The sequence below is a fragment of the Aspergillus caelatus genome (genome assembly GCF_009193585.1).
Source record: "Aspergillus caelatus strain CBS 763.97 unplaced genomic scaffold BDV27scaffold_408, whole genome shotgun sequence".
Taxonomy (NCBI): domain Eukaryota; kingdom Fungi; phylum Ascomycota; class Eurotiomycetes; order Eurotiales; family Aspergillaceae; genus Aspergillus; species Aspergillus caelatus.
Window position 1 is genome coordinate 1 of NW_022475671.1, and position 20,236 is coordinate 20,236.

General features: G+C 49.1%; 7 protein-coding genes and 2 non-coding genes across 9 annotated transcripts; 1 reads left to right on the forward strand and 8 right to left on the reverse strand.

Annotated features, from left to right (window-relative positions):
* Positions 1-42: 42 nt before the first annotated feature.
* BDV27DRAFT_138769 (uncharacterized protein) lies at positions 43-670 on the reverse strand. The gene has a single exon (XM_032069315.1). It carries the CDS (start codon positions 567-569, stop codon positions 291-293), a length of 279 nt encoding a protein of 92 aa, XP_031920816.1. The 5' UTR covers positions 570-670; the 3' UTR covers positions 43-290.
* A 480-nt stretch (positions 671-1,150) lies between these two features.
* On the reverse strand, positions 1,151-7,073 carry BDV27DRAFT_80690 (clathrin heavy chain). The gene is made up of 6 exons (XM_032077646.1): positions 6,850-7,073; positions 6,758-6,778; positions 6,617-6,643; positions 6,165-6,536; positions 1,867-6,090; positions 1,151-1,811 (listed from the first exon to the last, which is right to left on the reverse strand). The coding sequence occupies exons 1-6, from the start codon at positions 6,886-6,888 to the stop codon at positions 1,455-1,457; spliced, it is 5,040 nt and encodes a 1,679-aa protein (XP_031920817.1). The 5' UTR covers positions 6,889-7,073; the 3' UTR covers positions 1,151-1,454.
* A 596-nt stretch (positions 7,074-7,669) lies between these two features.
* BDV27DRAFT_164239 (uncharacterized protein) lies at positions 7,670-8,413 on the reverse strand (the record flags this gene model as incomplete). Its single annotated transcript, XM_032073663.1, has 4 exons — positions 7,670-7,853; positions 7,903-7,941; positions 7,999-8,187; positions 8,277-8,413. The coding sequence occupies 4 exons, from the start codon at positions 8,411-8,413 to the stop codon at positions 7,670-7,672; spliced, it is 549 nt and encodes a 182-aa protein (XP_031920818.1).
* A 1,308-nt stretch (positions 8,414-9,721) lies between these two features.
* Positions 9,722-10,305, reverse strand: BDV27DRAFT_164240 (cell wall mannoprotein 1 family protein; the record flags this gene model as incomplete). The annotated part of the gene is made up of 2 exons (XM_032073664.1): positions 9,722-9,910; positions 9,970-10,305. The coding sequence occupies 2 exons, from the start codon at positions 10,303-10,305 to the stop codon at positions 9,722-9,724; spliced, it is 525 nt and encodes a 174-aa protein (XP_031920819.1).
* Positions 10,306-10,379: 74 nt separating this feature from the next.
* BDV27DRAFT_138772 (uncharacterized protein) lies at positions 10,380-10,821 on the reverse strand. Its single transcript, XM_032069316.1, has one exon. The coding sequence runs from the start codon at positions 10,630-10,632 to the stop codon at positions 10,420-10,422; it is 213 nt and encodes a 70-aa protein (XP_031920820.1). The 5' UTR covers positions 10,633-10,821; the 3' UTR covers positions 10,380-10,419.
* A 3,002-nt stretch (positions 10,822-13,823) lies between these two features.
* Positions 13,824-13,896, reverse strand: BDV27DRAFT_t240. Its single transcript has one exon. It is a non-coding gene; the product is annotated as a tRNA-Thr (tRNA).
* A 682-nt stretch (positions 13,897-14,578) lies between these two features.
* BDV27DRAFT_138775 (phosphoribosylaminoimidazolecarboxamide formyltransferase/IMP cyclohydrolase) lies at positions 14,579-17,613 on the reverse strand. The gene is made up of 4 exons (XM_032069317.1): positions 16,975-17,613; positions 16,704-16,830; positions 15,142-16,627; positions 14,579-15,076 (listed from the first exon to the last, which is right to left on the reverse strand). The coding sequence occupies exons 1-4, from the start codon at positions 16,991-16,993 to the stop codon at positions 14,921-14,923; spliced, it is 1,788 nt and encodes a 595-aa protein (XP_031920821.1). The 5' UTR covers positions 16,994-17,613; the 3' UTR covers positions 14,579-14,920.
* On the forward strand, positions 14,581-14,653 carry BDV27DRAFT_t239. Its single transcript has one exon. It is a non-coding gene; the product is annotated as a tRNA-Thr (tRNA).
* Positions 17,614-17,987: 374 nt separating the features above from the next.
* Positions 17,988-19,857, reverse strand: BDV27DRAFT_138777 (INSIG family protein). Its single transcript, XM_032069318.1, has 3 exons — positions 19,621-19,857; positions 18,636-19,523; positions 17,988-18,569 (listed from the first exon to the last, which is right to left on the reverse strand). Exons 2-3 carry the CDS (start codon positions 19,344-19,346, stop codon positions 18,201-18,203), a joined length of 1,080 nt encoding a protein of 359 aa, XP_031920822.1. The 5' UTR covers positions 19,347-19,523; positions 19,621-19,857; the 3' UTR covers positions 17,988-18,200.
* Positions 19,858-20,236: the final 379 nt, after the last annotated feature.

Genomic DNA, 20,236 nt, shown 5'->3' on the forward strand with positions numbered 1-20,236 from the left:
AAAAAAAAAAAAACAAGATAGTGAAATCAATAATTAACCGGTAAAAGATGCCCGTGGTCTATTCCTCAGCTCCCAGACCATCTCCATCAACTAAGCTTCCTCCAATGACTTCCCTCGTAGTTGAATCCAAAGATTGCCGAATGGAATCGGGAGGATCAGGGACCAGACGTTTTCTTGCGATGTGTGTACCTCGGGTCCTCGGGCTAATTCCTTCCAGGCAGAAGAAAAAGAATTGGAAGAGAATGAACGAAAATGAAAAATGAAACGCAATAGAATGGAATAAAATAAAATCAAAAATGTCTCATGGGGACAGAAACAGGAAATAAGAAATGGTAATCAAAATGGCTGAGTTTCCTCAAGAGGGTTCGCGTTATTCGAAACGATGGCGTATGGCCGAAGATAGGCGCAAGCGGGAGGGGCCAGAAGCCCAGATGCAAAGCTGCGATGCCGAAATTTGCAGATGGGCTTAGGCAAAGGGATCTACAAATGGAAACCCACCCCCGGAGAACGCTTTCCGGACGTCTCGTTTTGGCCTGGGCCGAGGTTAGTGACTTCAAACTTGACCTCATGCTCCACCCCGTTAGATTCTGGCTGTTTCTCGTGACCTGGACAAATCTCGGGCAGAATTCGCTCCCCGTGAGGGAGTTTGACCCTTGGCAAAAGGTTACCGAAACCGTCACACCGAGAACATTTGTCCTGTAGCTCAGTCTGGGCATCTTCGAGATAATGCACCTTCTCCTGCAGCAAGCGTCGCATCTCATATATGTCTGTCTGATCCATCCATTTCTCCGTAATTTCCTCCGACTGTCCATCCATTAGATACGATACATACATACATACATACATACATTCACTCCTCCTAATTTATCCACCCCCACGGCTAAGGTCACTCCCATCCAGACCACCACCCTACATTCTTTTAACCGGCTTACCTTTCTTTCTACTTCCTTTCCACCGATGTGGTACGATCGAACTAACTAGGAGTCTCCACAAATTATGTGGGATAATTGTCCCCCTTACTACTGGCGAGGGTAAGGTGTAACCCTCCATGGGGCAACGTCGTCACGTCAAGAAAACAATGCCATTCAACTAAAAAAGAAATGCTTCCCGTGAGCGTACTGCACGGTTCATCGTCAAGAATTCTCGAAGACTATCAAATACAGGGGATGGGCATAGAAGGAAAAACAAAGGAAGAGAGAATTATGGAATAAGAAAATAGACGACAAGACGTCAATGACGATCCATCAAAGTCTGCAAAAGGACCGCCCCCGGTGGACATCCTCTACGACTCTCTCCGGTTTTTAGTCTCACCAAGATCAACGGCAGATCATCCATGGCTTATGCTATACATACACGAAACCCCATTGGAAGAGGGAATAAAGACGAATAGAAAAAAAAAAAGAAAAGAAAAGAAATTCTTCAGCTAACAAGGGAGGCGTAAGATGCGTACGTGTCTAGAAAGGGCGGAAGCCGGTGGCCTGCGGCGTGATCCCGTTGGTCTGTTGATATGGCATAGGACTTGGCACGGGCGCCGCTGGACCCTGGGTCAACATCAGCCGCGAGCCACCCAGAATCGGCGTGTTGTCCTCTTCCGTCTTCTGTGTGACTTCGCGCTTCTTGCGTTCCTCATTGTCCTTCTTGAGCATCTCGATCGTACGCGTCTGCTCGCACAGGAAGTTGATCATGTAGGGCATGGTGAAATCGTGAAGGCCGTGGCGCCACGAGACCTCCATGATCACATCGGGACGGATAAGGTCGTAACAGGCATACAGCATACCAACGTAGCATTCCCGGCTGCCAATGTCCACAAACTAGGATAGAGAGTTAGCAAAGCACTTCCACAAGTAGGGCGTAGCAGAAACTTACGTAGCGAAGGAGCTCTTCCACCACCTCGGCCTTGCCCGAGAGCGCCGCGGTCTCGATTGCATCCTTGTAGAGCTTGTCCTGCTTCGAAAGCGCAATCGACTTCTCCCAACGCTTGTTATTGCGGTAGATGTTCGCAGCAATCTGACGGAAGAAGATCAGTTCGTGCTTCTCCAGGCGCTGAGCCAGTTCCACAGCGTCGAAGTTGTCGTAGTTATCCACTGAGTCGCGCAGGGTCTTGTAGTCTTCCTCCTCGATCAAGAGGTCATTGATGGCATCGTTCACGGCCCTCTTGTTTTGGGTCTGGACATTCAGGAGGAAGGGCTTGATCAAGGGGATATTATCTGAGGATTGGAAGATGCGAACGACACGATTGACGTCAATCCTGGCGGTCAAAACCTGGAGCAGATCGGTAAGGAGCAAAGGCTGCTCTTGCAGGTAGAAGTTGAGCGCACGATAGTAGATCTCAAGATTAGCGACCTTGACGATGATGTCCTTGAATGAGTGATGCTCCCAAGCGTCGGCAGCACGCTCCATCATTGCCAATGCGGCGTTATCCCACTCATCATAGTGGCAGTACAAGAACACCAGCTCTGGCCAGAGGTTGGCATCCTCGCAAGCCCGGATCATCTTAGGGATATTGATACGGGACCAGAAGAGTTTGAGGTGCTCCATGACCCGGTCAGGGTGGTACTTGGAGAGGGCAATACCCAACTCAGTGAACATACCCATGTGGGCCCTCTCCAAGCCCAAGCCAGCCTCCAGAACAGAGATAAGTTCATCAAAGTAGCCGTTGCGTTCGTATTGACGAACAAGATCCTGTAGCTCTTCAGCATGGACGATGAGATTGAGACCACAGATCTGGGCAAGACGGAATTCCTTCTTGTTGACGCACGCTTCGTTAACCTGCTTCCAGACCTTGACACTGTTGGCCTTGCGGGCACACTCCACCGCAGCTTGGTAGTCTTCCAAGTGTACCAAGGTTGTGGCAAGCTTGGCCCAGTTCGAAATGCTAGTGTAGAAGATCTTGGCAGCTTCATGGTAGCCTTCCTCGTAGGCCTTGTCACCAGATGTCTCAACATCTGCGACATTGGTCGACCGCAAGAAGTCCTCAAGTTCCGAGAGCTGATCGAGGCGGGCGTAGGCGAAGGCCAGAGCAGTGTCAATAGGGGGTTCTCGCAAGGTCTTGCGTGCCATCTTGAGATACTTAACGAGATCCTCGTCCTTGCCAGCGTGGGTTGCGGTTTCAATGACCTCAAGGTAGTTCGAGGGGTCACCAGCGCGAATGTACGACTCGATCGAGTCAGACACACGAAGACCGTCCAGTTGTGCCTTGGCAACCTTGCTCCATACATCCGGCAACTCAACACGCTCGGCAAACTCTTGGGCACGATCAATGCTAACAATGTTCTCGACAAGGACGTTGACGGCGGCAATGTAGTTGTTGACCTTCTTGTAAATTTCGAAAGCCTCCTCATACAAGCCAACCGAGATACACATTTCTGCAATCTCATCAGGGCTGAATTCGTTGAGCTGATGAATATAATCCATCAGGCGACCCTTGTCAGCCTTGGCAGCGGTGAGCATAAGCAGGTTCTGCAAGCTGCCATTATCACTGAAAGGTGATGGCTCAAGGATAATCTTCTCCAGCAGCTCGATAAGCTCACCAGGCATGTCTGCTTCAAGGAAGGCCTTAACAGCAACAGACACCTTATCAGGTTCCGTCGATTCAGGCACTGCAGTTGCGATGACCTGGTCAACCATGGACCTGCGATGAACGTTGTTTTCGCTCAAAACGAAAGACCAGATTTCTGGATCAGCCCTCTCAACGAGGTAGCGTCCCTGGGCCCGGTACATGGCGTTCTCGTTGGTGATGTTGATGAGCTCCAAGTCGTTTTGACCTTTTCTATACGCGATATAGGCCAGGTTCGGATCGCGCTTCTCACAGTACTTGCCGACAGTCAAAGTGTCATACATATCATTCTCCTTGAGGAACTTCTCGGGGTCGTTATTGCTATCGATATAGATCTTCGCAAGAGCATTGTATACAGCCTGTTGCTGATTACCCGTTGCGAGAGTAGCTTCAAGGAAAGGCAAGAGCAGCTTGAGCCTATTCCGAGTCTCCACCTCGTTGACAAGCTCATCAATCGGGATAACGGCTGGATCTACCGTAGAGAGGAGGTTCTTGATAATGCTCTCTTCGCAATCAACGTCCAGTAACCCTCCAACCACTGCCGGAGCACGGGAAGGGTTGACACGCTGTACGTAGACCTCAATAGACTTGTACTGCTGGTTCTGGTAGAGATAGAGAACGAGGTCATGGATAAAGTTGAATCGATCGCAGACAATGATCAGTGGGAGCTGTTCCGTCAACTTGGCCTCCTTCAGGAAGTTCTTCACCTTTTCGGGGTTGTAGTAGTTGCTCTCACGGCAAATACGCTCAACCTCGGTAACCTGGCCCATAGCAGTAGCAGCTTCAATGTACTTGAAGTGAACCTCGGGGTCCTCGCTAAGGTTAACGATGCTTCCAAGATAGTAGTAAAGACCTTCGGCAGTACGATACTTCTCAAAAAGGCTGATGAGGCTACCAGGACCCAGGAGATCGGAGAACTTGGTGGCAAGCTGAACAACGGCTTGCAGATTCTGACGGATGTTCACCTGCAACATCGTATCCATGCAGTCGAGAGTCTGCTCAACAGAAAGACGACCAAAGTAGTTCATCAACCATTCAGGGCTTAGCTTATCAGTGCGGACGATATTACGCTTAATGGCTGCTGGATCATCAGTGTTCTCCAGGGCGCGTTGAATGAGGCCAGCATTCTCGCACAGCTGGGAAATTCTGGGACGATCGTAGTGAGTGAAGATCTCGTTGCCAAGGATAGCATCGGCCACTTGAGGGGCGTTGACCAGGTTCATCTCAAGTAACCGTGTCTGCAGATGACCATGCTCAGGCTTGTTATCCTTGAGGGCATCCAACAAGAAGGAAGTCGCCTGCTGGATCATGTTCTGAGACAAGAATACGTCCACAACACGGTCCAGGTCAATTAATGCACCCGATTCCTCGTTGGCAAGCTGAGTAGCAAATTCGGCACCCTTTTCAGGGTTCACACGCACAATATGCTGCAACAGCTGGGTATAGTCAGGCTGATAACCGACCTGCTTGGAGTACGCGAGAATCTTATCGAACTGTCCAGTCTCTGCAAAGCCAGCGATGACCTTCTGAGGAACATTGGCTTGCAAGTAAATTTGCAGAGCCAGGTTCATGTCATAGGGTCGAACAATATCTCCAAGTTCCTCGGAGCCCTCCAGCTTTTCTTCGCGCATCCACTTCTCAAGGAGGTGCTTCCGGTTTTGCTGCAAGACGGGACGAACGAGCTCAACACTCTCGTATTTGTTCAGAGATCCCTTGTCCAAAAGCATTCCAAAGTACTGGAGGATAACAGACATTTGCTGTCCGGTCTGAGGAGCATTCTTGAAACGGTTGATGGTTTCTGGAGTGCGTAGGAATCCGCGGGGAGAGTTTGCGGCAATCTTAGCAGCCTCGGAGTAGTTGCCCTGAGCAAGGAGGTTGTCAAACTGTTGCTGGTACAGGTGGTCCGCACCAGGAAGTCCAGCCTTGGAGGCAAGCCTAACTGCAAGCCCAGACATAGCAGGGTTCTCCATCAAGTACTGAACAATGGTGTTTTCATCAACGCTAACGGACAGAACCTGACCCTTGCGGTTCACACCAACCAAGCCAGCCGAATCTGAGTCGGGTGCGGTAGTGAAAATGGTCTCGCTGGAGATCCGGTTCATGAAAATGCAGGTGCCAGTCTCGAGGTCATAGAGATGGATGAAGCCATACTTGGTGACAAGATACACGACATCGTACTTCCGCGATACTTGCATCGCCACCGGGAAGTCATTGACAGCCTCCTGGGGGAAATACACCTCAACAGCCTTCTTCTGGAATCGGGGGTTCGGTTCTTGGTGGTCAATCTCGGCGATCTGTAACTTGGCACCGGTCTGGGTCCGAACGGCAAAGGTGAAGAGCTTATGTTCCAAAGGAGAACCCTCGACTCGAATCGACGCGAAGGCGGCAGCATGTCCTTCAATAAATTGCGAAATCCCGCGTTCCTTGGAGTACAGCTGCATCGAGCCCACAACACGCCCCTGCTGCTGACTGATTCCAACTACTACCATCCATTTCTCATCATCGTTAACGCGATAGTTGATAATTTGGCACCCCTATGAAACATCGATGTATCAGCTTTCCGGCTCCATTCGCTAATTCACGTTTGTGTATGATGGATATGACGTACGCTCAGGTTAGGGAGTCGGTCGAAAATCTTGAGTGGCTGAGACTGGGTAGGGTCGAAGACATCCCAGTGGTAAACGGACGTTTCCGTTACTAAACCTAGGCACTTGTCGCTGAACCACTTCCAGTAAACAACATCCTCATTCATCACCGCTGACTTCAGCTTCTGTTTCGCCCCCAGATCGAAGATTTGGATTGTGCGGCCTTGAGCCTTCAGAGCGATGATGTTTCGGGTCCAGTGCATGATAGCACTATCGGCATTGATTGGCCGTTTGAGGACTTCATTGTTATTCTTTAAGTTAATGATGATAACTTGAGGTTTATCCTCTTCATTGAGCTTTTGCCGAACGCAGACATAGTGATCCGATTCTAGAGTCTGTTGCGGGGAGGGGGGGGGCAATTAGCACACTGTAGATCAATTGAGGGGCAACGGTGTAGTATGTGTGTGGGACATACACATGAGTTGAACCCGATCGATGCCGGCTGGTAAAGAGAGCAACGTAAGTAGATGTTGACCACAGTTAGGGTGGGTATGGTTGGGCGCGACTAGCACCGCAGCCTTAAAAGACCACGAGCTGGCAGTGCGACAAGACATACCGCAATTTCAGCATTTGTCAACTGCAAATGTAAACACAGGTCAGCTTCTCATCACTACTCTGATAATATTGAAGTCAAGGGTCGGAGAATACATTAATAAGCTCCGTAAACTTGATGGGGAGAGGAGCCATATTTACGTAGGCCGCAGGACGACCTCACCCAACCAACGAAACGCCACGCAAATAAATTCCACCGGGTTATAAGGAAAGAGAAAGAAAAGGAATTTAAAATTGAAGCTAAAGACGGAAGGAAGAAAAAGAAGTAAGAAGGGGAGAAAAGGAGGTTTTGAAGCAGGGGGAGGGTAAGTTGATGATAGACTGGGGAAGCGGAAGTGACCTCAGGAGACCGGCGCGGCCGTCGTTGCTGAGGTGTCGCTTATGGGGCGTCACGTGCAGCCAGGGGCAGATAGAATGAGATGGTCTGGGCCTGCTTTGAACAACACCAGACACTGACTTCTGAATTAGAATTCAAGTCTGAAAACAGATAAGGATCCTTTATCCCAATCCCCCTAAGAGTATAAGTCTCTCACTCTTATAAATGAAAAGTTGAAGCCATTGCCTTGGTTCCAGACTAAGAATTCAACTGCTGATCAAACGATGAATCCGAATCAAAGTTACCTACTGCCATTCACCTCTTTTGGAGAGTCATATTCATATTACTCACGTTACTGTCAGCCTATAACTCTGTCCAAGAGATGTTAGAAGAAGTGAAAGAAGCTCTATGTACTTGGCTCCTTTGCAATTGCTGTGTACAATACCCCAGTACGTCCTTACTTGGCAGTGTTATGACAAGGACTTGAAGAGCAGAGGGACACATGCTTAATTACTTATAAATAAGATAGTGTCTACTCTCATAATCTTAAAAAGCTCAATCGTAGGCGTCATGACAGATTCCTCAGGGTCGTAACCTCAATCATTCGTCACGTCCACCTGCATATGGTACATAGCATCCCCACACCCGGTCCCAGAAGGCTGCAAGGGCAAGCTCATCCATTTCATACATATCCACATTCTCAAGCTCCTTTGACGAGAGGCAGTCCATTGCTTTCTCCCATCTAGTTGCCCAGTCCAGACTAGACATCGCCCGGTTCCCTGGTCTAGGTCGTGTTAGCTGTATACATAGATCCTTCACAAGTCTAGATCTACCTTAGCTTCAATTCCACTCGAGCGTCCCATCCATTTCCTCTATTTAAACCAATTAGTATGGTGCAATTCATATAGCTGAAAGATATAATGACATACCTCGAAGCCCAGGTGCGGTCATAGAGAGTAGTCTCCTCGTCCAAGCCATGTAGCACATCGGTTTGGAGCTTGTCGGAGACCGTGTCGAGCAAAGAGAATGCTTCACTGGGTGAAGGTTTTTCTGTAATCTTATCTACATTTGGTAATCTTGAGAAGTGCACCTGCTGCTTCGGTAGTTCTATGGCGGCACTAGTAGGGGCATGAGTTCATTGATAGGCAATCACCAGACAGGGCTGTTCAGGATATAAGGCAGGTTCAACCTGGAGGTACCAACATACACATTTGCATCCTCCTTGGGCTCTGATGCACTTTGTACCGGCCCCGTCCAGGGACAATAATGCCGTCCTGCACAGAGACTCAAGGCATTGCAGCTGCCGGCCGATATAATGAATAAGAACAGCGGGGTCTTAACCATCGTAGTGGTGAGTTTCACAGTTGAAATCTGAAGTTGACGACCTGTGGACGAGAGAATCTCTCTGTGGGGGCTGCTCTTGCCCTTATTTTTTTTTTTTTTTTGTTTCTTCCTATGGTTTCTTATTAAATCGAGTCTCGACTTCCCGAACTACCCGAGCTTACATCGTGACGTCAAAGAATATAGAATCAATGGCACACCCCACGGATTACAGTCTACCATTTACTGAAAACAGATTCAGTTACATGTAGTGTCTCAGGGGTAATCTGCGTCAGGGGGACTCACTGTCTGACTACAGCATTTCAGGGGAACAACACCATTACGTATACCTTATTTGTATAAAGGGTTTCGAGCAATGGATGACGACTAGGGTCTACCGTGCGAAACTGCGCGGTTAGGTGGAATTAGATGCCCACATATTCATACAGTCCATAAGAGGCGAAGGGTGCAACGCTCCTCGGGTGCCTCCAAGCAGTGAATTTTATTTGTTTGTAGTGATTCGAGTTGTTGCAGTGATGACGCGCGCACTCTAGGATTTATGTGGTCGAGTATGTACATTCCATGGGTTGCCATAGTTGAAGACCTCGGGGAGCGAAAACTCAATTGATTCCCTTCTCTACACCCTCCCTTTCTCTTCAGATTTGAATAATGAAAAAGGGAAAGGAAATATAATACTGATATCCCCTGTCTAGAGTAGGTACACAGGTACATATACAGGCAGGAGTGCAGTATCTTATCGTCAGTGTTACTCGCACGGTTTAAAGATGATTGACGATCACACTTCCCGATCAAGTAAAGACTTTCACGCCTAAATTCACGGCCTGAGGCAGGCTTCCAACTACAACCACTAATCAGATCTACTGTATACTTTGAGTATAAATGCGGAGACGCAAAGTGGACTCCGAATGGCACATGGTCTCAAACGACTTTCACTGATCAATCTATCCCCCTTTTCTATAGCTATGTCTCAAACCTGGACTCAATATACTGCTACAAAATGAGACCATATTTGGGTTAAAAGTTCAAAATATATATGATTGTTGGTCAAACGTCCTGCTTTCAATCTGAAATCTTGTTGCAGAGCCTACGCACAATAAGATGTAAATTGGGGGTGACTAGAGAGGGAATAAAAGAAAAAGAATCGTACGTTAACAACCTAATACTGCTTATTTGACCCATAAATCTCACAAAAGCTAGGGCACTATGCTAAAAGAAAGCCTAATCTTTGCAGGATGTCCTTTTTCTAGCTTCGTCCGGCCTACTCGCATCCTTCGACGATCAGTTGATACGGGGCCTACAGAGCACCGTAACTTAGGAATAGGCAGCGATAGCCTTCTGATACTCCGCATCAAGACGCGCAGCCTCGTCGGAGATGGTAGATGCGTCACCTGAAGTGACCTTCGACTGGAGCTCAGTTGAGAGCTGGCCAGTAAGGTCGTGGAGGGAGTTAAGATCCGAAACGACAATGCTGGTAACACCAACAGAGTCGAACCCGGATTTCTACCAATCTTGTCAATGATTTATCTCAATGGAAAGATTCAAGACTGGTGACAACACACCTTAGAAACGAGATCGTTGAGAACGTTTACAATGCTAGGCTCCAGACCGGTCACAGCATTGGTCACGCTTGTGCTGTCAGCGGCACTGAACGCAGTGGACGCTTTCACATCGCTGACGGTCTTCTTCAACGCCGTCTCTACTTCGCCTTCCTTCTGCTGGACACCCAAGGCACCATTGAGCGTTCCATCGAAGCTCGAAATAGCAGAGCCGAGAGCTGACAGGTCAGTCGAGAGTGTGTTAAAATCAGCGAGGACAGTGGATGCATCTCGCTTGTCAAAAGGAAAGGCGGAAGCGCCAATAGACAAAAGGACAGCAAGGGCGTGTTTGGCAAGCATGATGTTCAAATCAATTTGAATGCAAAGAAGGTTTCTCTGGGCTGATTGTGTGTCGGAAAGAATGATTCTTGGTTCTCGAGATTCCAAAAAAAAAAGCGGGATTCGAACCCCTTTTTATACCCCAAACTCCAGATGAAAAGACAGAAAGCACCTTCTCCATGTTGATTCTTCCGTTGAAATCCCACGATTCGGAGGACTCCACGATATCCGGCGGGGTATGAACAAGCAACTTCTCTGTGGGTGGTGGACAATTTGATCTCTGGTCGCTATAACTGCATATACTATGATTAGCACCATGCAATGCAGAATCACATCAGCAAACCCCATTAGGTAAAACTGAATCTCTGCTGGTTTCAACTGCCCAGAGGGCGATGACGCTCCTGAAGATCTGCTTCTGCGTATTGATCGTCACAAAGCCAACCAAGAGCAATCTAGGGGCGTAATAGAAGGGTCCTATCTTAATTCCTTTCAATGCTTTCTGTGGTGCGTTCATACACAGACACTGTTCGAAGTTCGTTGACATGCCATGATCAGATTATATCACATGGTGACTTCTCTTCAGCTGCACCTCGGCCAACCACTAATTGCTGGAAAAAAAGGACTGCAGACGCCCGTCGACATCCTCTGACTGGTGCCCGATAATTTACTATCCAGGGCAGGTTAGTAAATGCGTCCAGGGTCCAGGGTCTAGGGTCTAGCCCGGGGAGTGCTGAAGGAAGTGGTCGAAAAGGTTGGTCTGTCGGCTGCCGATCCTCCACATTGTGCTTAGGGCCGGACGACTAGTGACCTGACTCCAGTCCAAGCAATCATCCTATCTTTAACACTAGCGGTGGCCAATGTTTTGGGCTCATTTTCTATTATCTCTCTAGGCTCCAATTTTAGGACTGCCCTAATAACCCGCGAGAGGAGGTATAGCCTACCCAAGGCAACGTGAAACACATCGAACCACTCTACTCACAAGATACTCCGTCTAAAATCTTAAGAACCAATCTAAGTCCTTCCTTAACCCCTAGGGACATAGATTTGCCGGTTGAGAGTGGAGAGTCAGTGCGCTATCCTGTGAAGAAGCCCATCGAAGATGCTGCAACTCTAAAGCAGAACGACCGAGGCTTCCCTGGGGGGCCTGAAGTTACAGGGCCCACCATTGCAGCATGGTGACAGTTGCTATTCTTCTTTAGTACCGTAACTTGCTGAAATGTGATGCCTACGTTGTAACTAATGGCGGCTGACCAAGAGACCTTTCAGCATTTTCCTCGGCCTGCTCCTCTCATTAATGGATACGAAAATCCTGCTACCATTCTGTATACTATCCCTTATTGTTAACTCACTCACAGGCTGTGGTGTATTTGTTACCCTGTTGTCAGACGTAGTCGGCAGAAAATTCGTCCAATTCACATCTTTCGTCATATTCCTTGCTGCATCCATAGCCTGTGCAGCTTCGAGAAATCCCAATCAACTGATCGGTTTATGAGTCTGACAGGTGCCCCCTTACCACTTATCTCATAGTGATGGGCAATTTGGATCAGGTAAGGTATATCTATCATTCTCAATTCACCACAAGCCTAGGTGTATCCATTTACTCTCTTATGTGGCCCTGCTCATCGTATAACCGAACAATCTTCATGCCGCACGAAATGTCCGTGTCAAGTATCTCGACTACTTGGACTCTTGATCATGCTCGTCTGCGTTCATTTATTTTCGTTCTCGGTGAGGCTACTGTAAAGAATCCAACTTTGCCTAGACCGCGCCGGTCTTCTAGCGGTAGGTAGTATCGTAGCATACCCAGTTCTAGTCTCCTCGGCCTCAGTTATCTTTCCGACTACGGACAAATCGCGTCATGTTAGCTAGCCCTCTGTAGGCGTCTAGCTAAATGTCTCAAAGCTGTAGTAATAAGTCCGCAGTAGACGCACAGTGTTGACCAGTTTCGTCATGCTCCTCACTATAATCAATATCCTTCTCGGAGCACAAATTGTTAATCTCAAGAACGCAGTCAGATTCAAAATCATTATTTTACCTTTGGTTAGAAGCGCAACAGTTGGATCAGTATCGGGGCAGTATTATTTACCCACCAGTGTAGACCGCGGTCGATCAAAGAACGACTTGCGGACTTTGAAGAAACCCATACACGATTTTCTTTGAACATCGTCCAATTTTGATATAAGATCAAATCCCCACGTCTCGTAAACATAACAAACAGATTTAGTGAATCACAGCAACAGCGGTTCCGAGATTAAGTCCGGTTACATTCATGTCACCCGGAGATAGAGAGAATTGCATGTGAAGTTGACCCTAGTGAGGTTCTGAATGACTAACACTTGCGTGATACAGTATATCCACCACGTCTGACTAGAGACTCCGTGTACACTGCCGAACTACCCCTCGTTCGAGGTGGTCAAAATGCCACAGATTAACTGACCATGCAGGAGCACTCTTAGAGACCGAGACTCAGTCCAGATCGTTCTTGTCCTAGCCTTCGAGTGCATCTGCAGTAGTACCTATGAACATACTGCGGTACTAGTGTGCTAGTTCGGGCTGGTAGCGTTGCATCCCGGCCCCATTCTTGTCCATGTCAGCTCTTGCATCCGGAATGATCCGCAAATTATGGGGACCGATCTAGAGATGATGAGGGTGTGGGGAGGACTGAAGGGAGGGTCTGATCTCACTCCACGCGGGGAATAGCCTCCGGATTTTCTTCACTAAGGGGTGCTATAGACAACGACGAAGCGATGTAACCATGTAAAGTGAACTTTTTCAGCTGATTTGATCCATAGCATAGGATCAAATTCCACTCCAAGTGCAGGATTCGATACCTAGTCCCGAGTTAATGACTACGGTGAACCTTCATATGGGCATTGACAACAAACGGGCTATCCAAGATAATCATTTGCTCAGCTTGCGAATCCTGACGACAGCCATCTGTCTGGATCGTCCAAATGGCTGAAAGTGAGGGTTCCCAGGCTTTATCGAACCAGCCCCGAGACGTATTATGTCGAAGGCAGCAGTTACCAGCTAAGTCACTGGTTGATGGGTTCACGCAGCTCCATCGATTCCAGTTGGAAGCGCGGCTGACGGGTACTTGCAAGCCTCTCTGCTCGAGGTGGAAGGTTGAGGCCCTGGTCGAATAGCCGTGCAGGTCAGGGACCGTAAAGGGCGTCACGTTTGGTCAGGAAAGGGATCCGTACGCGGGCATCTTCCAAAAGACCAAAGGCTTGTTTCGCCCCGGCGCGTGTAATTCTAGAGTCACTGTCCACGCCAATGTAAGTGTGCCCCATTATGGCACGTCGAAACCCTCTGCTACCCCTTCAACCTCTCATTTGATCCCAGGTCTGTGGGCAGTAGATGATGACAACTAGGTTAAGCGAACTGGTTTCGAAGAGGGTGGTATGGATCTAACGGCACCATGTTTGCATTTGAATACCTCCTGGTTTGTGGGATAGTGACGGTAATAAGTATGTTAATGAGGGTCGAGAAAAAAGAAAAGCAAAAACAAAGCAAAAAAAAAAAAAGAGAAGGACAACTGCTCCCACGCGGATTTGAACCGCGGACCTCATGATTACTAGTCATGCGCTCTACCAACTGAGCCATAGGAGCTGGATTGTTGAAAATGTTTTTATATTTAAGGTAGAAGTGAGAGTTAGTTTTAAAGATTCATCTTGATATTCTGAGGCGTGTATGCTACTAGTACTGGCCAACCTTTGTGCTAGGGCGTATATGAGCTCTTGTCCCGGGGGTTAGATAACTTTTTCGTGCATCTACAAGCGGTGCTGTTATGGCCCTAGCAAAGAACTTACCTGTGTGCTTCCCGCGACTTAGATTCCCATTCTTCTGTTTGCGCCAGATCCTTCAAAGCGTGTATCCGTTGGTGGGTTTGTTTTGATTGATATTGTCATAGTATCCTGGGTCTTGTTTCGATGTAGACGTAGGATGGGCAGATTTCATTGATGGATGCCATACTGGCCGGTGGTGACTTTGACGTTGGAACGATCACTGCCGTCCATATATATATCTCGGTTCAGTAGAACGAAGCCGGGCCCATTTTCATGGGCCGCTTATAACACCCAGGAGGGACTTAAGACTACCTATCCATGGCGTGTGATGGCAATTAAGCACCTTATATCGTGGACGGCTAGACAAAAAAAATCATATTTGCCTAAGATCTATGTAACATGTACATAGTACATACCTACCTCAAAGGAGTACGTTAAGAAAACAAAAAATCAATAGAATGGTAATTTAGCCTATAACCTGGATAAGTAAAGTCATTTTCAATAATCAGCTCCTATGGCTCAGTTGGTAGAGCGCATGACTAGTAATCATGAGGTCCGCGGTTCAAATCCGCGTGGGAGCAGTTGTCCTTCTCTTTTTGCTTTGTTTCTCAACTGTATCTGACTGACATTTTGACTCACTCGTGAACACCCCGTACCTGGATACTGTTCCGGATCCAGCTGATCGACTCATAATAAACATGCCCAGGAAACATCATTGCACAATTCAACAGTTCTTTTATTGCACTCAAGAGCGCTCGCTATCAAAAGTCATGAGAAAATAGACTAACGTCGTCACATGGATACTAGCATAACATTTGGACTATCTTATATCAAACAACGGTAATAACCTAGTGGTGGAAAAGACGAGTACCCTGCTCGACGAAAACAATGCCAAGCTTCTCTGCAGTCTCGAAGACAGGGCCATCGTTTTGGCTACCACTGGGAGCAGCGATGTACTTAACGCCGGAGCGGGCTGCACGGAAAACGTTGTCGATGAAGGGGAACTAGTGTGAAGCGAGTTAGCGATGGGGGTTTCATAGATTAAAAGAGAACCAGGGGGATGGCTTACGAAAGCATCGGACGAGACGGCAACCTCGCTCAGCTTCTCGAGCCAGGATTCCCGCTCCTCCTGAGTGAATGGAGTAGGGACCTCTTCGAAGACGCGCTCGTATTCGGCCTTCTCTGCCTCATTGCGAGGGGTGTTACCCGAGCAGAGCAAGTCAATGGCGTTGGCCTTGTCGGCACGCTTAGTGCCCTTCTTCCACCGAATGCCGAGGACACGGTCGTGGAAGCGCATCCACCAGTTGTCAGCCTTGTCACCGGCCAAACGAGTGCAGTGAATACGGCTCTGCTGGCCAGCACCCAGACCAACGACCTGGCCGTTAAGAGCGTAGCAGACAGAGTTGGACTGAGTGTACTTCAGAGCGATGGTAGCCACAGTGAGATCCCGCAAAGCAGAGTCAGGGAGGCTCTGGAGGTCCTTAGGGGTCACGATGGTGCTGAAGGTCTTCTGGGGAGAGATCACCACATCGTTGCGGTGCTGAGAGAGCTGAACACCGTACAAAGTACGGGTCTCCTCGGCTGCGGGAACGTAGGACTCATCCATCTGGAGCACGAGGTACTTGCCGCCCTTTTTCTTGGAAAGGATCTCAAGAGCTTCAGGAGAGTAGCCTGCGGCAATGACACCGTCCGAAACCTCACGCGAGATGATCTTGGCGGTGGGCACATCAACGACGTCACTGAGAGCGAGGATGTCACCAAAGCTGGACATGCGGTCGGCACCACGGGCACGAGCATAAGCCTGAGCCAGACCCGAAGTCTCAATACCAGCGATATCATCAACCATGTACACCTTACGCTCCTTCTCATTCAGGGGCACCCCGACGGCAGCACCAGCGGGGGAAACGTGCTTGAAGCTAGCCGCAGCGGGGTAACCCAGCGCCTGCTTGAGCTCCTTGACCAAAGCCCAGGCATTGAGAGCGTCAAGCAGGTTGACGTAACCGGGAGAGCCGTTCAGAGCCTTGAATGGGAGCTTGCCCTGGAGCATGTATGCCGAGGCAGGCTTCTGGTGGGGGTTGGTACCGTAACGCAGAGCAATGTGCTGCTCACCGTTGCCCGCATACTGCTTACGGAAGAAACCAGAGATGGCACTGTCGTAGTCTGCGGTGTGCTCGAAGGCCTTGAGGGCATACAACTTCCGGCTGGACTCGGTAATCTCGCCGGCATCGAGCTCCTTGAGGAACTCGGGGTAGTCCTGAGGGTCGGAAAGGATGGTGACGCGAGCGTGGTTCTTAGCCGCGGCACGGAGGAGGGTCACACCGCCAATATCGATCTCCTCGACGGCCTCTTCGATAGTGACATTGACCTTGTTGACGGTCTCCTTGAAGGGGTAAAGGTTGCAAACAACGAAGTCGACCTTGGCGATCTTCTGGTCGGCCAAATCCTTCTCATCGGACTCAATGTCGCGAGCGAGGATACCACCGTGGACAGCGGGGTGGAGGGTCTTGACACGGCCACCAAGCATTTCGGGAGCATGGGTAATAGCAGAGACGTCCCTGTAGGTTCGGTACATTAGCTCCACTAACTGCCATCTTATCTGATAGACATGTGTGTAGACCGGAGAGAACTCACTCGACAGGGAATCCTGCCTCTCGGATCATCCTGGCAGTGCCACCGGAGGCGAGCAGACGGACATTGTTCTTGGCCAGGCCCTTGGCCAGGTCGAGAAGTCCGGTCTTGTCATAGACGGAGAGGATAGCTGTAGTAAATATCGCGTGTCAGCCGGCTCAAGATTCATAAGAGTAACAGAAATGTCAACTGTGGGGAAACATTTGGACCACATCCACACTACTTGGCAAGCAATGCAGTTCCAGAACTGCAAAGATGGATTCATTTGTCTTACCTGACTTTTGTTGAGACATTTTGAGACAGCGACCGCGAGAGACACTAGATCACGTCGAGGTCAGGGACCAGAAAGATAAGGGAAAAAAAAGGGAAAAGAAAATGGAAGGAGGGGAAAAATTTATCCCCACGACCCCTCCACAATCAACACCGCAAGCAGTCGGAGGGGCACAACCGGGGAACAAGAACAACAACAACACTGAAGGGAAGGTATTTATTTACCAGAAGAACAGACCTGTTTAAGACCGGAGGGTAAAACCAGGGTTGACAGTTGCCTCCTGGAACTCAGACTGATTCAATCAAGTTCTGATCGACTCCTGGTTAATGGACTGGTATTCTCCCTCTCTCTTCCTATACCTTCAGCTCAACTTTTCCGCGGGGTTCATTCGCCGCTTTCGGACAATCTGGTGCCTGAGGCAGCGACTGAGCTTTGATTATGACTAACATGCTAGATATAGTTTAGTCTTTCAATCACATCATAGTGGGGCAGCCCCAGCGAACTAGCACCAATTCGGTACTATGTATCGTAATGCAGATGCGGCTGACTCATCGAATCAAGAACATAATCTAGAAAGCCCGCGTAGATCACATGATATACAGCACGGACCACCACAACGGACGACGTACAAAACTGCGCTCGGCTCGGCCACAATTTCCTCTTCTTTTCTTTTTTCTTCTACATGAACAACGCAAAATCAACATTCTTCAAAAAGCGTTCCTACGAGGATACCCCCTATTGGGGCGATGCCTATGAAGTACGGAAATCGTCATAAAGAATGGAGAGGAACTGCAAACCGCAGTGTGTCGATCTTGGGTGCAGTGTCTTCTAGAACTCTCTGAGTTCAGTGGAAGGGATTGCAATGATTGATTCTACACTCCTTTTTATGTTATTCTTTTTCTTTTCTCAACCAACCTTGGGTGCGGGGATTAATCATGTTGTGGTCATTGTAGTACTGGTAGTGAAGTTATTGTGTAGTTGAGAAGCTCTACGACTGGGTGTGTCAATATTGTAATAGTCTAATCGCCGTGATTTCTGTCAATGGCCACGCCGGCTGGGGTCTATTCATGCACAGTTTACTACCAAACCCGAGTAATCTGACATACGAATCCTAGAATCATAGATGAGAGCGCGGAGGAAGGGAACCCTGCAAATACGCTCACATGAGTGGAATTGGGAAATAAAAGGAAAAGGAGGATTAAAAGTTCAATGCTGGTGCCATGCCTGATTCATGCCTGGAGGGATTCCCTGCGCGCAAAAATCGCTAGTTGGCGACCAATGTTCCCAAAGCAAACGCACGCACTGAACAAAACACTGGCAACCCAAGTCCTGACTGCAAGGCTCTCTTGCGTGATACCTGTTCCCAACCCGAGATCCCGTAAAGTGCTGTTCAGGGCGGGAATCACAGTCGCGGATGTCCCCGTAGAAGGCGGCACTAAATCCGGCCTGAGTGCTAATACAATTCCCATTCCACCTACTCCCACGATGGTGGACATGAAAAAGCCTGTCTTGGTGCGATCAATGAGATACCAGAGGACGGGGTTTGCGAGAGCGAGCGTCGCCGATGCTTGTGTAGTCGATTGCCAAGGGGTCCTTCGCTATAGAGAGAAATGTCAGTCAATCGACATGGCCGGTAGAAAAAGTTTGCAATCTGGGTGTCTTACCATAGCAAATGCTACCCCAACAAAAGCACCAACGCTCCGGACCGCTGCAACCCACGAGAGAGTACGCTCTTCATTCTCCTCGTCGCTGCTCGACCGACTCGGCTGCTTGGCGTTGTCAACCGTAACGTCTTCCGAGAAAAGATCCAGGCCAGGAAGCACATTCCCCAAAACGACTCCGGCCACACCCCAGAATCCCAGGTATTCCCATGACCCGTAGTAGTGGGTGTTTTCCAGCTTCACCGGTGTAATCCAATGATTCTCGTGCAAGTGAATTGTAATGACCCCATAGACTATGCCAAAGCTGAACAAGAGGGCGGCCTTAAGTGCTTGGGGCAGGATCACACCCAGGAATAGCCCGTGACTGAGTCGTGACCGTGTCCTCTTCAGGGTGAATCGATCTGGCTTTTCCGGTACTGTGAGGGGGTTTGGCTTTTCGACGGCTGGCGTCTGAGCTTCCGTTCCCCAAGGACTGTTTTCGTCTCGGGAACCCTCGAAAGCCGTCGGTGAATAAATACCATAAAGGGTCGGGGTCGTCAAGTTCATGATCGAACCGGTCCGACTGACGCTGGTAGACCCGGCATCCTTAGGGTTTAAAAGGTCTGGGTTCGCGGGTTCTGCAGGGCTCGTGGGCTCGGATGATTCGGTAGAGGCTGGAGTGAGATCAAACACCCGTCGTGGACGGGGTCGGAGAATCGTCGGGTCGTCAGACATGACGGGCAGGAAGCTGTGGTGGAACTTTGAATTGAGGAAATGTAACTCTATAACTTCAAGACCGGCGGGATCGTTAAGGAGGTGAGAAGAACAGGCTCTGTTCTGGGTGACCGCCGTCTAAAGAAACCAAGGGCGATACGGCCAGATCCTCGGTCTGCTGTTGCAACGGCGACGATCCTGCCAGCAATGTCTCGTAAGAAAAAAAAAAGAGGGGTTTCTGAGGATGATGTTTGAGGGAGACACGCAGGTCTGTGAGTGCCACAAGCTCTCTCACCTGGGCTGCTGCACGGACGCTCAAATCCTAGGAGGTTGAAGGAGGAAATTGGTTCGTTGAGGCGCTGGAGTGGAGTACGCGGTGCAGATAGAGGCGCGAGATCGGCTCGGCAGGGGCCAGGGTAATTATCGTCGGGGAAATGATTGAATCAAGGGCAACGAAGTATATGGACTCTAAACTAATAAACCCGAGATAGAACTATATGCCCTGAGGCGTGTTTTGCACTTAAGAATGCGGAATGTTTTGCGGTTGGGTGGAGATTTTCGCCTCAAAATTGGGAGAAAATCAAATTCAGTGATCAGTCAGGTGTCAATTTCACATGCAAATCCTAAGCCCTCAAACAACACCTGCAGATTCAGTGGACGTCAATTTCCTTCCTCCCAACAGAATCCTCCGGGGATGACCAATGACTGGCTCGAAATATGCCGTACTCGAACTCTGATAGGCCTTCTGTACCCTCTCTCCGCTCGTCTCTCCGCTCGATTTGCAGCGCTTCTCCTGCACCTACTGTACGATGTAGTAGTGGCACTGATACAACCCCCCCCCCTTCCTGACAAATATTGCGAGGTCGCTTTCTCAAGGCTGTGTACGAAGTACATAGTACGTACTCCATGCT